The sequence below is a fragment of the Danio rerio genome, chromosome 11 (assembly GCF_052040795.2).
Source record: "Danio rerio strain M-AB ecotype USA chromosome 11, GRCz13ab, whole genome shotgun sequence".
NCBI classification, from domain to species: domain Eukaryota; kingdom Metazoa; phylum Chordata; class Actinopteri; order Cypriniformes; family Danionidae; genus Danio; species Danio rerio.
The window spans coordinates 227,501-244,414 of NC_141031.1; the positions used below are offsets into that span (position 1 = coordinate 227,501).

General features: G+C 40.1%; 1 protein-coding gene across 2 annotated transcripts; it reads right to left on the reverse strand.

The window, feature by feature from the left end:
* Positions 1 to 588: 588 nt before the first annotated feature.
* On the reverse strand, positions 589 to 15,989 carry dusp7 (dual specificity phosphatase 7). Of its 2 annotated transcripts, NM_199774.4 has the most exon segments (4): positions 589 to 2,007; positions 2,034 to 2,922; positions 12,459 to 12,887; positions 15,384 to 15,989. In NM_199774.4, coding segments are annotated over 3 exon segments (1,125 nt in total). In that variant the 5' UTR covers positions 15,772 to 15,989; the 3' UTR covers positions 589 to 2,007; positions 2,034 to 2,614.
* Positions 15,990 to 16,914: the final 925 nt, after the last annotated feature.

A 16,914-nucleotide genomic window follows, 5' to 3' on the forward strand; every position in this document is an offset into this window, starting at 1 on the left:
CTTTGATTATTTTTTTCTGTTTTAAATGTTTCCCAGATGATGTTTCTCAGATTGAGGAAATGTTGACAGTATGTCTGATAATATTTGTTCTTCTGGAGAAAGTCTGATTTGTTTTATTTTGGCTAGAATAAAAGCAGTTTTTAATTGTTTTAAAAGCCATTTTAATGTCAATATTATTAGCCTCTTTAAGCTATATTTTGTTTTGATTGACTCCAGAATAAACCACTTGCCTAATTACCCTAACTTTACCCTAATTACCCTAGTGAAGCCTTTACATGCCACTTTAAGCTGTATAGAAGTGTCTTGAAGAATATCTAGTCTAATATTATGTGCTGTCATCATGACAAAGAGGAAATAAATCAGATATTAGAGATGAGTTATTAACACTGTTATGATTAGAGATGTGTTGGAGAAATCTGCTCTCTGATAAACAGAAATTGGAGTAAAAATAAACAGGGGGGCGAATAACTCTGACTTCAGCTGTATATATATATAAATCCTGATTTTGAATGTCTGAATGGGCTTTTAAAAACTCCAGCAACTCTGTGATACTGAATGGGAGGAAGGAGCACGCTGAAGCAGACTGCATATAACCAAAAAAATAATTCCATATTTATTTGCAGTACAAACAAGTCTCGTATTGGTTTTCATATACTGTACAATACATAGGGACAATTTAATATCCTTCATAAACCAGAGAGTTGAACTGCCCGGTTGCCACGCCCAGTATTATACACACACACATATATATATATATATATATATAGAGATTGTATCTTTCCTGTAATAATAATAAAAAATGTTTACATCACATATAAAACAGCTTTAGACATGAAGCTGTAACACGATGCCGACGCATTGTCAAATAAAAATCCCTGAAAAATTCCTCGGTGAGGTAAGATGCACATTTCCTTATTCGCTCGTCTGCGTGTCGCTCTTACTGTTATTAAACCGCAGAACCGCTGTGTAGCTACAAGAAATGTCCACTGTTCTGGCAAATATACAACAGAGAGAATTAAACCAGGAGGTCTCTCTTTCCCATCGGTTACTGATGCAGACATTCCTCCACGAGAAGCGGCCTGAAATCAAGACCAAATAAAGATGCTGGAGTTAACCAGGTTATCGCCGGGGTGCTTGGAGCGTCGCGCTGTTATTATTGGGTGACAAATCGCCATCCGCAACCATATATTAAGGGGACGACGCTGTTGCATATCTGCACAAGATGAATATTGTATATATAGAGAGAGATATATGAGAAAAGGCCACAGGAGTCAGTATATATAGCACATTTATTCTGCAGGGAATGGATGGAAACGCACCCAGATGCGCTTCACCCCGGCCGGCTAACCAAGAGCTGCCGCGGCTTCTGTGGACGCCTAGTATCAAAAGTAGGAGGAGTCAAAAACCCGAGGCCGTTTCTAGAAAATACTGCAGAGGGCTGCGGAGTATATTGCAGAGTAACAAACACAACTGACCCGTTAAAGACCATTAGTCGTCTATTATTACTACATCTCGGTTCTGTAAAAATCAACAAAGAAAGAAACAAACGTCGTAATACAATTGACGATTTCTAAAGTCAGATATAAAGAGTATTGAACAGTCAAGAGTAGGAAAGAATTAAAAAGGTTATATAAGGCCAGCTTAAAGCAACCCTGTTAACTCGCGCACTCGTCCGCTCCGGTGTCCAGTCGCTCGCTCCCGTCAGGAACGCCTTCGCTACACACTGCTGACCCGCCGCCCGCCCGCGCCGAGCGGCAGGAGTAGTTAAAAAAACAGTCCTCAACATTCGGTGACGTGCCTCGCCTGGAGAGGATCGCATGCCCAAACACAGAGCCCATACATATATACTCTTATGTAGAAATTAATACAATATATTCATACTGTAAATCACCAGAGAAGGCCAAGAGGTGAACCCGGAGCAACACGCCGGGACACAAACGTGGATCTGTCGCTTGCAGTTAAGGAACAATGAGCGTTTTAAGTGCGTGTGTGTGTGTGTGTGTGTGTGTGTGTGTGTGTGTGTGTGAGAGAGTCGCAGCTGCACGGCTCATCTCAGCCTAGCAAATCCGCTCAATGTCTCCTTCTGTGTGTGTGTTTGTGAGTGTGTGTGTGTGTGTGTGTGTGTGTGTGTGTGTGTCAGAGAACCGCTTTAAGTGCCAAGAAGTGAAAGGCTTCACCACTGTGCAAAACGCATTAGGTCATTGCAAACGCGCACGCACGCGCGCTAGAGAAAATAAAGAAGGGAGAATCACAATGTTTGTGTCAGTCGGTGCTCCAACACACCGTCACTTACTTTGGACATCATCAGCAAATATACAAAGAGCCAGACGCTGTGGCTTCTGCTCCCAAATATTACAAAATCCCACATTGGCACCCTGGGAGACGCTCTGCTCGCTCTTCTCGACGCTGTGCAAAAGTCTGACATTTCTTCTGCTGTGTGTGTGTGTGTGTGTGTGTCAGAGAAACTCCAGAACAGTCTGTTTCATGAAGGCAAGAGAAGCTGCAGTAAAATCCTCCGCAGTAGCTGCCGGGCTCCTGAGGGCCGTGTGCTGCGCCGTGGACCGATCGCTCCTGCGTTAGCAGGACAATAACATTCGCCGGCGCCCGGCGGCCCTCATGTGGACTCCAGAGAGTCCAGCTGGAACATGTTGTGATTGGTGGGTGTGGTGAAGAACAGCTGGTCGCTGGGCGAGCGGTTGTCGCAGGGGCTGTTGAGGCCGAGTGTCCGCTCGAAGTCCAGCAGCTGCCCCATGAAGTTAAAGTTGGGTGAGATGTTGGACTTCTTGCGCTTGACGAAATCGTAGGCGTCGTTGAGCGACAGGTTGAGCTTCTGCATGAGGTACGCCACCGTGACCGTCACCGAGCGGCTGATGCCGGCCAGGCAGTGCACCAGGATGCCACACTTTTGGGAACGAGCTTCATCTGAGGAGCAGAAGAACAACAACAACAAGATGAGCCTTCAACAACACACCAGACCAATACAGTGCCTAAAGAAAACCCTCATACCCTGTGAACATCTACACCTTCCCTCACATCACACCTGCCTTCAAACACCCTCAGGATAGTGCAGTGGAAAGGCACCAGTTACGAGACAGAAACACTTCAAAGCCTGGAAAAGGTCGATCTGGATTCCACCATGCTGCAAGCTCATGATAGATTTGGATTCTTCAATAGTTTTAGATTGTATTTTGATAATAATTTTAGTTTTCACATTCAGTCAGTTTAGTTGGTTATTAGAGGCAGATTTACTTGTTTTTATATTTGAAGTTGCTAGGTTTTAGTTTAGTTTTGATTATTTCAGTGTGTTTTAGTTTTATTGTTTGTGGTTTATTTTTGTAAATGATGATTTTGTTAGGTGCTAGATATAAAATCATCAGAATAAATATTGTTTAGTAAAAACTCAACTCAACATGAGCTACCTTTTTTTGACACAATAGCACTCCCATCTACCATCCTCAAACTCAAACACAACACCCGCTAGACAGCAGCCATAAGTGCAATAAGTGTGCGGGCTGCTTCTCAGGTTAGACACACAGTGGTGATGGGAAGTTCAGATCTTTAACGCCAATCAAACCGTTGATGACAATCCTCCCAAGTTTGGACTCAACATATCAGAAATATGCAGTCAGCAATCATAATTTCAGTCAGTCCAGCATCACCATGACCTGAAGTATCTTACAGTCAGACTGAAGAATGATTCCCTTATTTAAACTCCATTACAATTTCAGCAGATCCTCTCTTTTAGCCCCTCGGTTAAGCCCACGTTTGCTTCAGTCGCAGCCGGCGATCATGTACTGTTTGTGTTTGGTTTACTGAATCACGCATGTGCAGTATTATCGCTTCACCGCTTCTCAAATCTGATCTCGGTGCACTGTAATAATGACTAAATAATCAGTGGTTATTTTGAGTCAGAAGGGGATCAGGCATGTTAAAAAGTAAGTAAAAGAAGTGCTTACTGGAGATGCGAATCGTTTCAAATGATTCAGTTCGAGTTGGTGAGCTAATTCAACCAGTTCACTTAGAAGATTTGTTTAAGAAGAACGATTTGATGGCGATCGTGATCACTAATACACTGATAAACCCATTATTGGGCACAGATGTGCTACATTAATACTATGAAGTGTCAGCTCAGGTTGTCTTTAATGCTGTCATGTCCAGGACTCCCGTCACGGGAGCAACAGCGAGAATGACTGGACGAGGACTGGCTTGATCTGGCCAATGGCAGCAGGATTACAGACTCAGGTGTCGTACGGGTCAAACACCTGCAGTGCGGAGTACACAGATTTACTTATAAAGGGTTAAAGTATTAAACACATTTACAAAGATGAAAACGATGGATATTTTTGCTATAATTTTAGTTTGTTTTAGTTTTGTGTGAACACAAAACAGTTTCAGTCAACTCTAGTTTCTTAACTGACTGAACTTTTCGTTTTCCTTAACTATAATAACCCTGCCGTGCTATTGTTCAATAAAGCACTGAAACTTTCTGGTTTAATTTGACCAGTTTAAATCAACTGTGTGTGTGTGTGTGTGTCTGTGTGTGTGTGTGTCTGTGCGTGTCTGTGTGTGTGTGTGTGTGTGCGTGTGTGTGTGTGTGTCAGTAATGTACAGTTGAAATATTAACAGTCTGAAGGGGAAGGGCAATTAGCAGATAAATCAGAGCAATGTTCAATTAGATTGACAATTATTAATGCAATGATGATTTTTTGATTTGAAAGCAATGATATGATAGTTTAAAAATGATTTTAATAATAATAAATAAAAAAATAATCATCTATATGCAAGTGCAATTACACATTACAAAAAACAAAACAGCACTGAGTGTCTGCATTCAACAATTAAATTAATAAAGTTACTCAACTGTACTGCTGTTGAATAAAATAAACAATAAAACAAAATATTGATAGAATTATAAATACAAGCAATAATGAAAAATATGATCAGACAGACTTTCCCAGATTTCTTCAGCCGTTTTTGTAATTCAGAGCTAGCAAATAAAAGTGTAATGACTGCAGATTGGCAGAGCGCTAGCTATAGGCCTGAGGCTTTTTTTAAAGGGGGTGTGTGATTTTAAAAACAGCACAAACCTGTCTCTCCAGCTGGGCTCCAACAGATCATTGTTAAAATAAAAATCCCAGCATGGCTGTTGCTGAATGACAGATCACATGTGACTCATTACACTCAATCGCAGCTCATTGGCTCTCCATCGGGTGATGTCGAGTCATATGAAGCAAGAGCCAATGAGGTTTGATGTTTTGACAAATATTAGACTAGCTTTGTGAATGAGTGTATCCATGTATTAAACTGAGTAAACAAAGGTTTAGGTTATGCTCTGTTCATCTCATTTATTCAAAACCATGCCAAGGAAGGTGTTTGGATTGCCTTTTTTGTTGCTTCAAACTATAACCGTATGGACAATTATTAATAAAGCCAAGTAATCATATACTGAGTTTGGAAGAACAAATGTGAGGACATGCTGATGCTTTAAATTTGTGAATGAAATAAGTAGTTATACGATGAACACTTGATGGTGATGGTGTGTTCATGTACAAGCTCACGCCATCATATTACATAAACTAATTACTAACGATACACCAATGCCACTGTTCACTATGAATATGTAATCACTTTTGACATGATAATAGCAATAATTAAACTGAAAAACTTGATTTACTTTATCCACTGGCTTCAGTTTATTGCAGTCAGCTGATCTAGATAAACAAATAAAACATCTCCAGATCTGCAGAAGAGTCAGAAATAAACACGGTGCTACTATACAGTACATCTGAATGCTCTGAAATAGAAATACAGTATCATCTATCTATCTATCTATCTATCTATCTATCTATCTATCTATCTATCTATCTATCTATCTATCTATCTATCTATCTATCTATCATGTACGTGTCTGCTGATTAATAGCAGTCAGTCAGTAAAAATCATAACTGGTAAAACTAAGCTCAGAATCTGTTCAAGAGTATAGCAAAGCATGCATCAATCACCAAAGAGGTTATGTAAAATAAAATCTCCTTCGTACAGTGAAGCACATCAAGCTGAACTCAGTGACTCACACACACACACACACACACTGGTTAATAATAACTTCAGCCAGAACACTGATCATGTGACAAACACCCTCTCTAACAGCTCTAGGTTGGTGAATGGGGAAATTAAAGCCATACATTATTTAGAGACAAAGTGCATCTGGTTTTGTGGAGCATGACGTACTACAGAGCCATTAGTGCCAGGAGAAGCAGAGGAAAGTGGCCATTTCTCATGCGCTCCGCCAATGATGGATGTGGAGAAACACACACAGCTCACTGACCATTACATCAACAGCAGAGCTGCGCAATATATCACTTCAGCATCCATAACGCCATCTTTAAATCCACAATAGCCACATCGCAGGAGCTGCACTTCAGTTTTAGCTCATTCATCCATTGGAGTGGGAATATAGTTCACCGGGAAACACAGCCGAGAGTCAATAGTTTAAACTTAAAGGGTCTGTTCACCCAAATATGAACATTTACTCACTGCTTCAATTTTCAGTACAACACAAATAAGATCATTTAGAAAAATGTTAGAAACCTGTAACTATTGACTATTAACATGGAAGTCAGTGGTTACCGCTTTCCAGCATTCTTCAAAATATCTGCTTTAGTGTTCAACAGAATACAGAAACTCAAAGGTTTGTCCACTAGAAGGACAGTAATAATTTTGGGGTGAATTATCCCAATCAGCTTGATGAAAACAGCCTGTAAATCCACAACACCACAGAGCTGCTCAGCTGGGCTGTTCCTCATCGAAACAGGAGGTTTCATTCAGCAGCGCTTCCTAATGTTTAAGCAGGAGCATAATTAGCACAAACGATCACATGAAGGGTGTGTGTTTACACAGCAGAAGCGAAAGCGTTCACACACTCGACAACAACGTCCAGCCGCATAACAGGATGTCATGATGGTTTAATGCACCAGTTTGCTTTCAGCCTCTCTTAGTCTCTCATAACTGCAGGAGTGCTGTAACAAGAATAATAATATTGTGTGTCGCTCATTCATGAAACATTTGTAAATATAGAAGTAAACTTGATGTAAATTGTGCACAATTCACCAAGCAAATTAGCATTTAATAGACGTCTAATAGACAACGTGCTGGTTAAAAACAAACAAACCCAAAACTAGACTAGACACAGATTAGACAGACAGCACAGGTGCTTTTCACATCTGATTACTCGTCTAGTTTGGGCTGTTAGATCGTCACTGACTGCCCAATTTAATTTTTTAGCCAAGGTGTGTGTGTTTAAAGGTCTTCTAGATTTATTTTAAACACAAAAGGCTTAATGTGAAAACACTCTTACTAAAAAACTTCTCCTAATCTGCAAACGCCTCATAAATATCAGATTTGATGGTTATGCATGTTAATGATGTCCAACTATCTGTGAATAGCATGTTCATAATTAGAATAATCCCACCTTTAAGATACAACTACAATGTTAGTTACGTGTCCATGAACGCAGACTCCCCTTCAGGTTTAAACGTATAAAGCTAATAATTCATAAACTCATGAGCATAACAGAGTAGGCTACACTTTTTATTTGAAAATAAATGTGCATAATCTATAATTGAAACACTTTCACTGAATAAATTCCAGTATACGCATTAAGAGATATATGATTTAGTTATGAGCGGCCCGTCCACATTGTAAAACATCTGCAATTATGTTTTGGTCATTCTACAATGCCTTAACCATTTCAGTATAATTATTCCCTCCAGAACTGTCTTGAGCATCTGTCTGCGCTCCCAAAAGAGCGTCTCACGCCTCCAAAAGCCACCGCATTCACTGCACTTCATCTTCTGAGGCGCACCTCATGGCACCGTTTTACCAAAAGTTAAATACAGCAATATATTTACACACAAAGATCCATTTATTTACTAAAATATGATGATGTCAGTGCATCAATGTTCAGTGTATTCATCTGGCCAGGAAGAACACACAGGTTTCACAGCAGTTCAACTAACATCTATAAAACGTAACCCATAACTGAATTCCTTCTGTTCATGTCTGATGGATGAGGCTCACTGAACGTCTGCTCTTCACAGACTCGTCCTCCGGTCATACAGGTTTAGGCTTCTTTTTTAAGCAAACAATGTTTTACAAGTCACATGATTAACTAGCATGTCAGATATTTCTCACAAACTCAATGAAGGAAACGCTCTGACAGGGCAAAAGCTAAGAATGAGTGGCAGAAACCAGAACAGCGGGTTCCTGTCAGAAGCAGGAGTGTGTGTGTGATTTAGCACACGGCCAGATTACTGTCACACCGAACACTCAATGACACTTTATTTAAATTTCAAACACCTGTGGCGTTTCTCAGACTGCAGCCGCATCAATGCAAACACCAGCTCACTTTAACCCTGTGTGCTGCTGGCTCGTTTTCATCCTCTCTGGGCTGATTTTGAGTCTTAATTTGGCCACAGTTTTCTCTGGGTTTCAGCAGATGGAATGATTGCTGCTGACAGATCTGATTTTGACTCATATTTTGGGAATATGCTATGACATTTTTCAAAAACACATCAACGCACTCTGGGTGAATTTACTCCCCTTTGGTTATGTTGGGGGCAGTTTTTGCCCCATTGACTTCCATTGTAATCACATTTTTTGATCACAAAGCCATGACAGCATTTTATATTCCATATAAACGCCAGAAACTAAAGCTTTTTCTGCACTGCAACTAATGATCAACAGTAAAAATTACCCACTGTCCCTCTGCCCAACAGCGAATGCGTGACTATATGCTGTCATGGCTTTACAATCAGTAAATGTCATTATAAATGGAAGTCAATGGGGCAAAAACAACACCAACATAACCAAGGGCAGTGAATCTGAACAACACAGAGGTTAATGCAGTCAAGGCTTTAAAACAGGCAGCGTTTTGTGAATGCAAATATAATCTTAGTCAAGATGTTTGAAGGAAATGACTTCAGAAAGTGTGAACCCGCGTCTGCCACAAAACGCACGTGTGACTTTACCAAAAAAAAAAAAAAAAAACAGATGAAATCGGCAGAGAAACACGTCAGATAAAACCATTTCCGCTTTATTCATCTGTAGATTCAGGCTTTGAGTTCTTTCTATATTTGTAAATGCCTCATTTATGAAACATTGGCAAATATAGCAGTAGATTTGCGCATAAATAGACACTTCCTCCTGAAACCCAATCCTCCAGATTCACCAATGCTTCATAACATTAGCTGAAATAGTTAAACGTGAATTACTGATTTATAATGATCTGTATTCAAAAGAGAGCTGCTGCATAATTCTGGCTAAAATGAGAATGAGGATTTATTTTGCTTAAAATTAAGATCAGGATTTTCTCACGATTCTGTCGATGTAAAATAAAGTTTAATATGAGCAGGCTATTATTAATGCTATTTCTCAAACAGGGTAAAACAACAATAATATTAGTCTATGTGTAGGTCTACTGTTGGTTAAAATGCTTTATTTTGTATAGACTTGGAATGGTGGACGTGAACAGACTTCATCATTAAATGAAGACAGAAATGACATTTTTGGGTGAATTATACATTTTAAATACAGTATGTGACACTTTTAACATCATTTAGAGGTGTCCATGTTGCTGAGCAGCGTATATGAAACAATGTGAAGACTAGTGTGACCAACTTTATGCTTCTCTCCTGACCTTGAAAATAAAATTGGCTGAATTGTAGAAAAGCTGAATTAAGATTGTGTGAAGGGTCGAATTGAGATTGCAATCTTTTTTTGATTAATCGTGCAGCCCTAATTAAAAATGAGCATTCTAGAAACCCTTTTAAGATCTGAATATATTTCATAAATGTAAAAAATAATAATATGTCTAACAATTAATGTGTATTCACCAAAGCACTTTTAGCCAGCATCAAAATATCAGGTGATCATCTACAACTGTCCAGCTTGAGAACAGCATTTTTCCAGCCAGTCCGCTTTGTGTGCTCTGTAATAATCCATGCTAGTAATATAATTTTCATTTTTAAGAATATATAATAAGGTAACTGGCAATATTTACTTCTTTGTATTTCCGTAATTGTACAAGTATAGCATGAAAATTGGTCTGAGCAACGATCTTTGTTTTAAGCAGTAAGTTGTACAGCCATAAGCAAACTTGAAGTATTACACCACTGCAATAAGATTCAAGCACTCACACGGTGGGCACTAGGCAGCAGGTGTAATTTGGAAATTACGAACACTTTCATGAATCGGGACATTTACATTGGATCAGTTTTACCAAGGTTTTCCACACTACTGGTGCTTCATCAATGAGGCTGAAATCTGCCTGTGTGAGTCTCCATTCACGGTCCAGTTCTCCATTATGCTGGCGCTCTGTAATCTATGGCCTACATTGATCACTTCTGTACAGCTCACTGAATCAATGATCTCTGCTTCCTCTGCGCAGAGATCCACTAATGTCCTCGATTTACATCAGTCAGGGAAAGCCTGACCGCCGCTTGAGAGACGTCTAGAGAAAATGAGCATCAGTAACCAGTGTACAGAGCGTTTCTCTGAAGGAGACCACAGGAACACTTACACTGCAAACAGAAGCTGTTCTTACTCAGATCTAAAGCAAAATCAATCTAAGTTATTAAATCAAGCATTTTCTAGACAATAAAACATGAAGTCTTGATTTCAGAAATAATCAGTCAAGAGTGTTTTCCTTAAAACAAGTAATCTGCCAATGAGGTGAGCAGAATACTGGTGTTCAGTTTAGTACCCCAGATCACCTGTGTTTGTGTGGAAATATCAGATGTAAACACTGCATTTTTAAACACTGAGGAAACGAATGGTTACCTCGTTAGCTCATCTAGAAATTCTAATTATGCAATTTACTCACTCCACACCTGTTTACTTCCTCTTGTGGAACACAAAAGATAATTCATATGTTGGTACCCAAGCATATTTGGTCATAATTGACTTCCATTGAAGCGTTTCACAGATATGTTCTTTGTTGAACACAAATACGTCATACAGGTTTGTAGTGTCACGAAGAGGAGTACAGTAATCACGTTATATCCTTACCTGTTTACTTTAGTATGTTTACATGAATATTTTTTTTTAATTCCTGATAATTTAGTATTTGTAAGTTAATAATATTGTAAGACATATCATATCACAACAAAATAGCATAATTCCCCAGTAAGGCGCATCGCTAATTTTAGGGCTGAGCGATTTGGTCTAAAATCAAAATCTCGATTAATTAAACATTTTAACTCGATTACAATTATTCATTCATTTTCTTTTAGGTTAGTCCCTTTATTAATCAGGGGTCGTCACAGCGGAATGAACCACCAATTCATCCAGCATATGTTTTACGCAGCGGATGCCCTTCCAGCTGCAACCCATCACTGGGAAATCTATTACAGTTAATGAACGATTATTTTATTTATTTGATGTTTTTGCCTTCATAGTTCCCTGACAGGTTCTGTACAGTAAATATAGTCACCTATTACAAGTGGGAGATTTCTGAATGAAGGGTGCATTACTTGATTTTCAAATAATTGAAGTGAACACCCTATCTACGATTATTTATTGAGCATCAACAGTGAATAACTGAAATTAAAACACATTGCCTAAAACACGGCTCTCCACACTATCACAAAGCTTGTGCTACGTGACGGTGTCACATGCAGTCAGTACAATTTTTTTGAGAAGTACACGCGTATACAAAAGCTGTGCTGTACCATACACGTGCACTAAGAGGAAATATAATATCAGAATAATATAATAAGCATAAATCCTAATATAAGTATAAATTAGCTTTGGGTCACAAGACTTCACACACAGTAGGAAAAGTAATTTAAAAAAATGACCTGGAGAAATTAGATGGATGGTAGGTTCTGAATGTCGATTTCGATGACTTTTCGATTAATCGCCCAGCCCTAGCTAATGTACATGCAGATGAAGTCCACATTTTTGGCCCTCCTGAAAGTTTATTTTTCAAATATTCCACAAATGACAGAGCGCGGATATTTTCACAGTATTTCCTACAACTGTTTTTTTCTGGAGAAAATTTTAATTAAACTTATTTTGTTTTATTTGGGCTAGAATAAAAGCAGTTTTTAATTGTTTTAAGCCCATGTTAAGGTCAATATTATTCGCCCCTTCAGCAATATTAGTGTTGGATTGTCTCCAGAACAAACCACTGTTATACAATGACTTGCCTAATTACCCTAACTTTACCCTAATTACCCTAGTGAAGCCTTTACATGTCACTTTAAGCTGAACACTAGTGTCTTGAAGAATATCTAGTCTAATATTATTTACTGTTATTATTTTACTGATTAATAAATTAATCACACAAGCTCTGTATTGAGTGAATGTTTTGATTTCAGAAGCTCAGTTTTCATCCACTCCAACAACAAAACCACAATATGGCCAATGTTAGCGTGTAAACGTCCGACAGTCAAACTCACCTATGAAAGAAATGGCTTCAGGGAAAAACTGAGATAGGTTTTGGCTCCAGTGATCAGAGATGGGAATCTGCTTGTACTTGAATTCCCCGTCGTGTTCGAACATGTTGGGCAGGTTGGGAGTGACGTTCAGGATGTACTTGATGTTGTACTTGCCCAAAACGTCCAGGTTGGTAGAGTCTTTGGCACAGCCCAGGTAAAGATACGGTAGGATCTGGACTGGGAATGCTGGTTGGTTGTTGGGTAATGGACTGCCCTCGGACTCCGTGGCACTGCCAGGCTCCCGGTCCGATTCTCCATCAGAACAATCCGAACTAATACGCAGTCCACCGAGACCCAGAACAGACGAGGGTGGAGAGCTGCTGGGACAGGAGCAGTCCAGGTTGGTCTCGCAGTGTTCTGGGTATTCAGTCTGGAACTTGTTAAATCCTCCTGCAAGAGGCCAGATTACAGGCCATAATTAGTCAAGATATACACGGACAAACATACCTACACCACTGAGCCTTCAACAGATCATTCACACTACACTATAGCTAAAGCTCTCAACTAACAATCGATGAATTATTAACATTAAAAGCCCTTTAATATTAAAATGTAGTAGATGTGAGCATCAGTGTGTTAGTTGACAGCAGTTTCTCATCAAATATCCTGACCAATCACACGCTCTCTCCTGTCTGGCATACCCCGCCCTCTTCTTCTCATTGGCTGTTCATTTGATGCGCTTGAGCTCAACCACTCTCACTGGCAGAGCTGTGAGAAAAACAACACGCTATTGGCTGTTTTATGGGGGAGGGGCTACTATATGCCACGCCCTCTCTTCAAGTCACAGTTATTACGTCAAACTTTAAATAATAAAATGCTCATTTCACAGCACTTCACAGGATCTTTAATAATGTAAAACTGGTATGACATAATGGCCACCGTTCATCAACGAAACAAAAATATTGTTACTGTAAATAAAGGCCTACCCATGTGACGTAAATACTATAGTAATTTATAGTAAATACTGTAGTATTCTTGAACCATATTAAAGTGTTCTACTGAATACATATATTATTTACAACCCTGAGCATATTGTAGTGTCAGCTATAGTGAACTTGTAAACTGTAGTATACTATAGTGTTTACTACAGTAAACTGTGGTGTATTGTATTACGATACACGCTACAGTTGTAGAGTCATTTGTGTTTATATAACTGTAGTTGTTGTGTTACCATAGCAACCGTAGAATCACCACAGCAGAATAATTGAAGTACTTTACTATAGCACTACTGCATCATGTCAATGGTGTCGTCTGACAGACACTGGAGAATGGATCATGTGTCGCTGAGTGTTTTTTCTTCCCAAACGTGCAAATTCTGAAAATCTTCATGTGTTAAAGACTGAAGTCATTTAGTTAATATTTATATTTTAACATTACACTGATATTTTAATGTTATTACGTTAACTAAAGTGAATGCAAGTGAAGGTAAATGTACTAGCTGAGCTAGATAATATGCTTATCCATTTGAGAAATGAATAACGTTCATGATTAACCACTAATAAAGGGTTATTGATTAAAAGATGGGCGACAGTGGCACAGTAGGCCGTGCTTTCGCCTCACAGCAAGAAGGTCACTGGTTCGAGCCTCGGCTGGGTCAGTTGGCGTTTCTGTGTGGAGTTTGCAGGTTTTCTCCGGGAGCTCTGGTTTCCCTCACAGTCCAAACATGCCTGTAGTGAACGAGTGTGTATGGATGTTTCCCAGAGATGGGTTGCAGCTGAAAGGGCATCCACTGCGTAAAACATATGCTGGATAAGTTGGCGGTTCATTCCGCTGTGGTGACCCCAGATTAATAAAGGGACTAAGTCAAAAAGAAAATGAATGAAGTTTAAAAGGCTTATTGACAGTTAATTGGTCATCAATTGATTATTGTGTGCTTGTTTTGAATTTTAATGATTTGTTTAATTAGAAACAAACAGTCTGATGTGCTCATTAAAATGATTTGTTCTATTATAAACATTCTGAGACTCCTAGTTAGTGGTAATATTACTGGCACTCCTGAGCATTGACCAGTGATCAATCAAAACAGTTTCTTATATTTATTCCAGATGTCTCAAAAGTAAGCTCTAGTACACATTTATTACACCCTAGTCCAATGGTTACTATCAGTCAGTAGCCTTGCTAACCGCATATGACATGTAATAAAGCAGTAAACTGGTGAAATACTGAATATCAGTAGAGCAGAGCTTCAGTTCCAGCAGAAATGTAAATTCTGTTTTCAGTCACTGATTGTCAAGAGTTATCATTTCTCTAAATATCTTCCTGTCTTCACAATAATGTGAACTGTGACTTTAATAACTCAAACAAATAACAATGAGCAGCATCTGTCACTGCTGGCTGAAGCAGAGGAATCAAAACTAAGTTAGTGAAGTAAAGAAGATAAATAATCATTAATGCAGTCTTCAGTGTCTGAATGAGGGAAATGCGCGCAGATGTGTTTCGAGCTCTGACAGGATTTTGTGAATGGTGGCGAGAGCGAGAATTACACATCTAAACACCATTTCCACGACAAAACACGCCACATATTGCGATATTCGCACGAAATATCAAAGCAAACGCGTCAATATCTTGAAAAAGACCAAAAGAGACGCGTGATTCGGAGTTTTGGTCGTTCATTCATGAAACGCTCGTTTTCCTTGTGAAAGACAACATGGCGGAGCCATTTTAGGAAATTAATTGAAAACATCTCCGCCGTCTCTCTCCCTCAGAATTCGCGGTTAAAATCACGGCGCGAAAATGACAGAACGCGTCGAAAAAAAGTCACATCTGAGGAGAAATTAAGCAGAGGGGTGTCACAAGAGTGCGTCTTCATCCTCGGGTTATAAGTACACTTTCCCTCGTGAACTTTTCCGCCGTGTATTTCGGTTTAAAAGCACTCCACATGTTTACCTTCCAGGTAGAAGGCTTTGCATCCGTCATCCCGCAGCTTCTGCATGAGCAGGCCGAGTACCGAGCCCGCGGAGCCGCTCTCCGGCCAGGCCGCCGTCGCCTCGTCGTACAGCAGCACCGTGTCCGTCTTGCAGCGCTTGACGAACTTCTCCTTGTCCTCGTTGTTCGGGATGATGGAGCGGATGGGCAGGTTGCCCTTCTTCAGTCTGCGCAGCATGAGCCCAGGGATGGCCAGGTTGATAGCGGACTCGATGTGCGAGGACTCGAAGAGCTCGTGCGGGCGGCAGTCGAGCAGCAGCAGCGAGCCTCCGCCGGCCTGCAGATCCTCCTGCAGCCATTCCGCGCTTTTGCTCGACATCTTCACGCCGCTCCAGAGAGTGTTTTTCATGGGGGAGTCGGGCCGAGGCTGCCGGGGGGAACGGGCGATCACGCGCTGAGCACAAGAAGCAGATCCTCCGCGGGGAAATCCATGTGTGCTCGGCGGCCACCGGTGGCCGGTCGGGTATGCTCAGGAGAGGGCAGAAGGCGCTGGAGCAGTCGCGGCGGTGGAGGATCGTCGAGTGCTGGGCATGTCTCCGTCCGTCCGCTCGCTGCTCTTCTTCCGACGGCCGTTTGACAGGCGCTAATAAACGGGAGTGGGCGGAGCCTCAGCTGGAGCATTTAAAGGCGCAGCGACTCTGTTTTCTGGTCTCTGAATAACTGAGGGAAAGACTCGCTCGCTAAAATCTGGATTCTCACAAAACTTTTGCTTTAGGGATGAAAAAAGAGGAGTTTTCATGAATATGTGTGCTGCTGAGTATAAAGGAATGTCAAAATGAGTCCGTGAGGAATAGAGGAACATTCTGTTCAATGGCATACTCTTAAAGGGACAGTTCACAGCTAAATAAAACAATCACGTGACCCAAGCAATATCTGTTTCAGTGCAGAGATGTGCATTAAACTGGATATTTCCATTAAACATTAGTGAATAAAAACTGTTTATATTTAATGAGTCAAATGGTCACTTCCTGCTAAACTTGCGCAAATATGGAGAAATGACAGAGAGAAGTGGAGTAGTGTTGGGAATCTCCACTGTGCTGTTTTTCTCTTATCGAGTAAAAGTGTATCCTACTCTATGCAATATTTTAAAATGCACATAAATCAGTGGATGGAACAGTTAATTGGGCATCTGGTTGAAACACACATGAAGAGATTTGTGTTCCACACAGAGACGTGTTTGCTGTAGACGGAGAGTGAAGCTGTTCAAGAGTAGATACATCTGATATTGATCCTCATAAGCCCATCTGAATCTAAACCTTGTCATGTTTAATACGATGTTTTTCTTGCAATAGCTGTTCAATGCACTATCAGTTTTTAAGTGAAAACTCTTTCCACATGTTTGTTCTACTGTTTTGGATGACAGATCTCCTGGAGCAGTGGTTCTCAAACTGTGGTATGTGGATGAATCAAATATGTCATATGTACATGCTACATATATTTAAACAAATTATCAAAAATGATTTATATATGAATCTGATGACATAAAGCCTAT

Coding starts and splice junctions, on each gene's coding strand:
- dusp7 (XM_087271849.1), bottom strand. CDS start 15,771: ATGAAAAACACTCTCTGGAGCGGCGTGAAGATGTCGAGCAAAAGCGCG. Junction 12,888..15,383: donor CAAAGCCTTCTACCTGGAAG/GTAAACATGTGG, acceptor GGCCTCTTGCAG/GAGGATTTAACAAGTTCCAG. Junction 2,923..12,458: donor TGAAGCCATTTCTTTCATAG/GTGAGTTTGACT, acceptor TCTGCTCCTCAG/ATGAAGCTCGTTCCCAAAAG.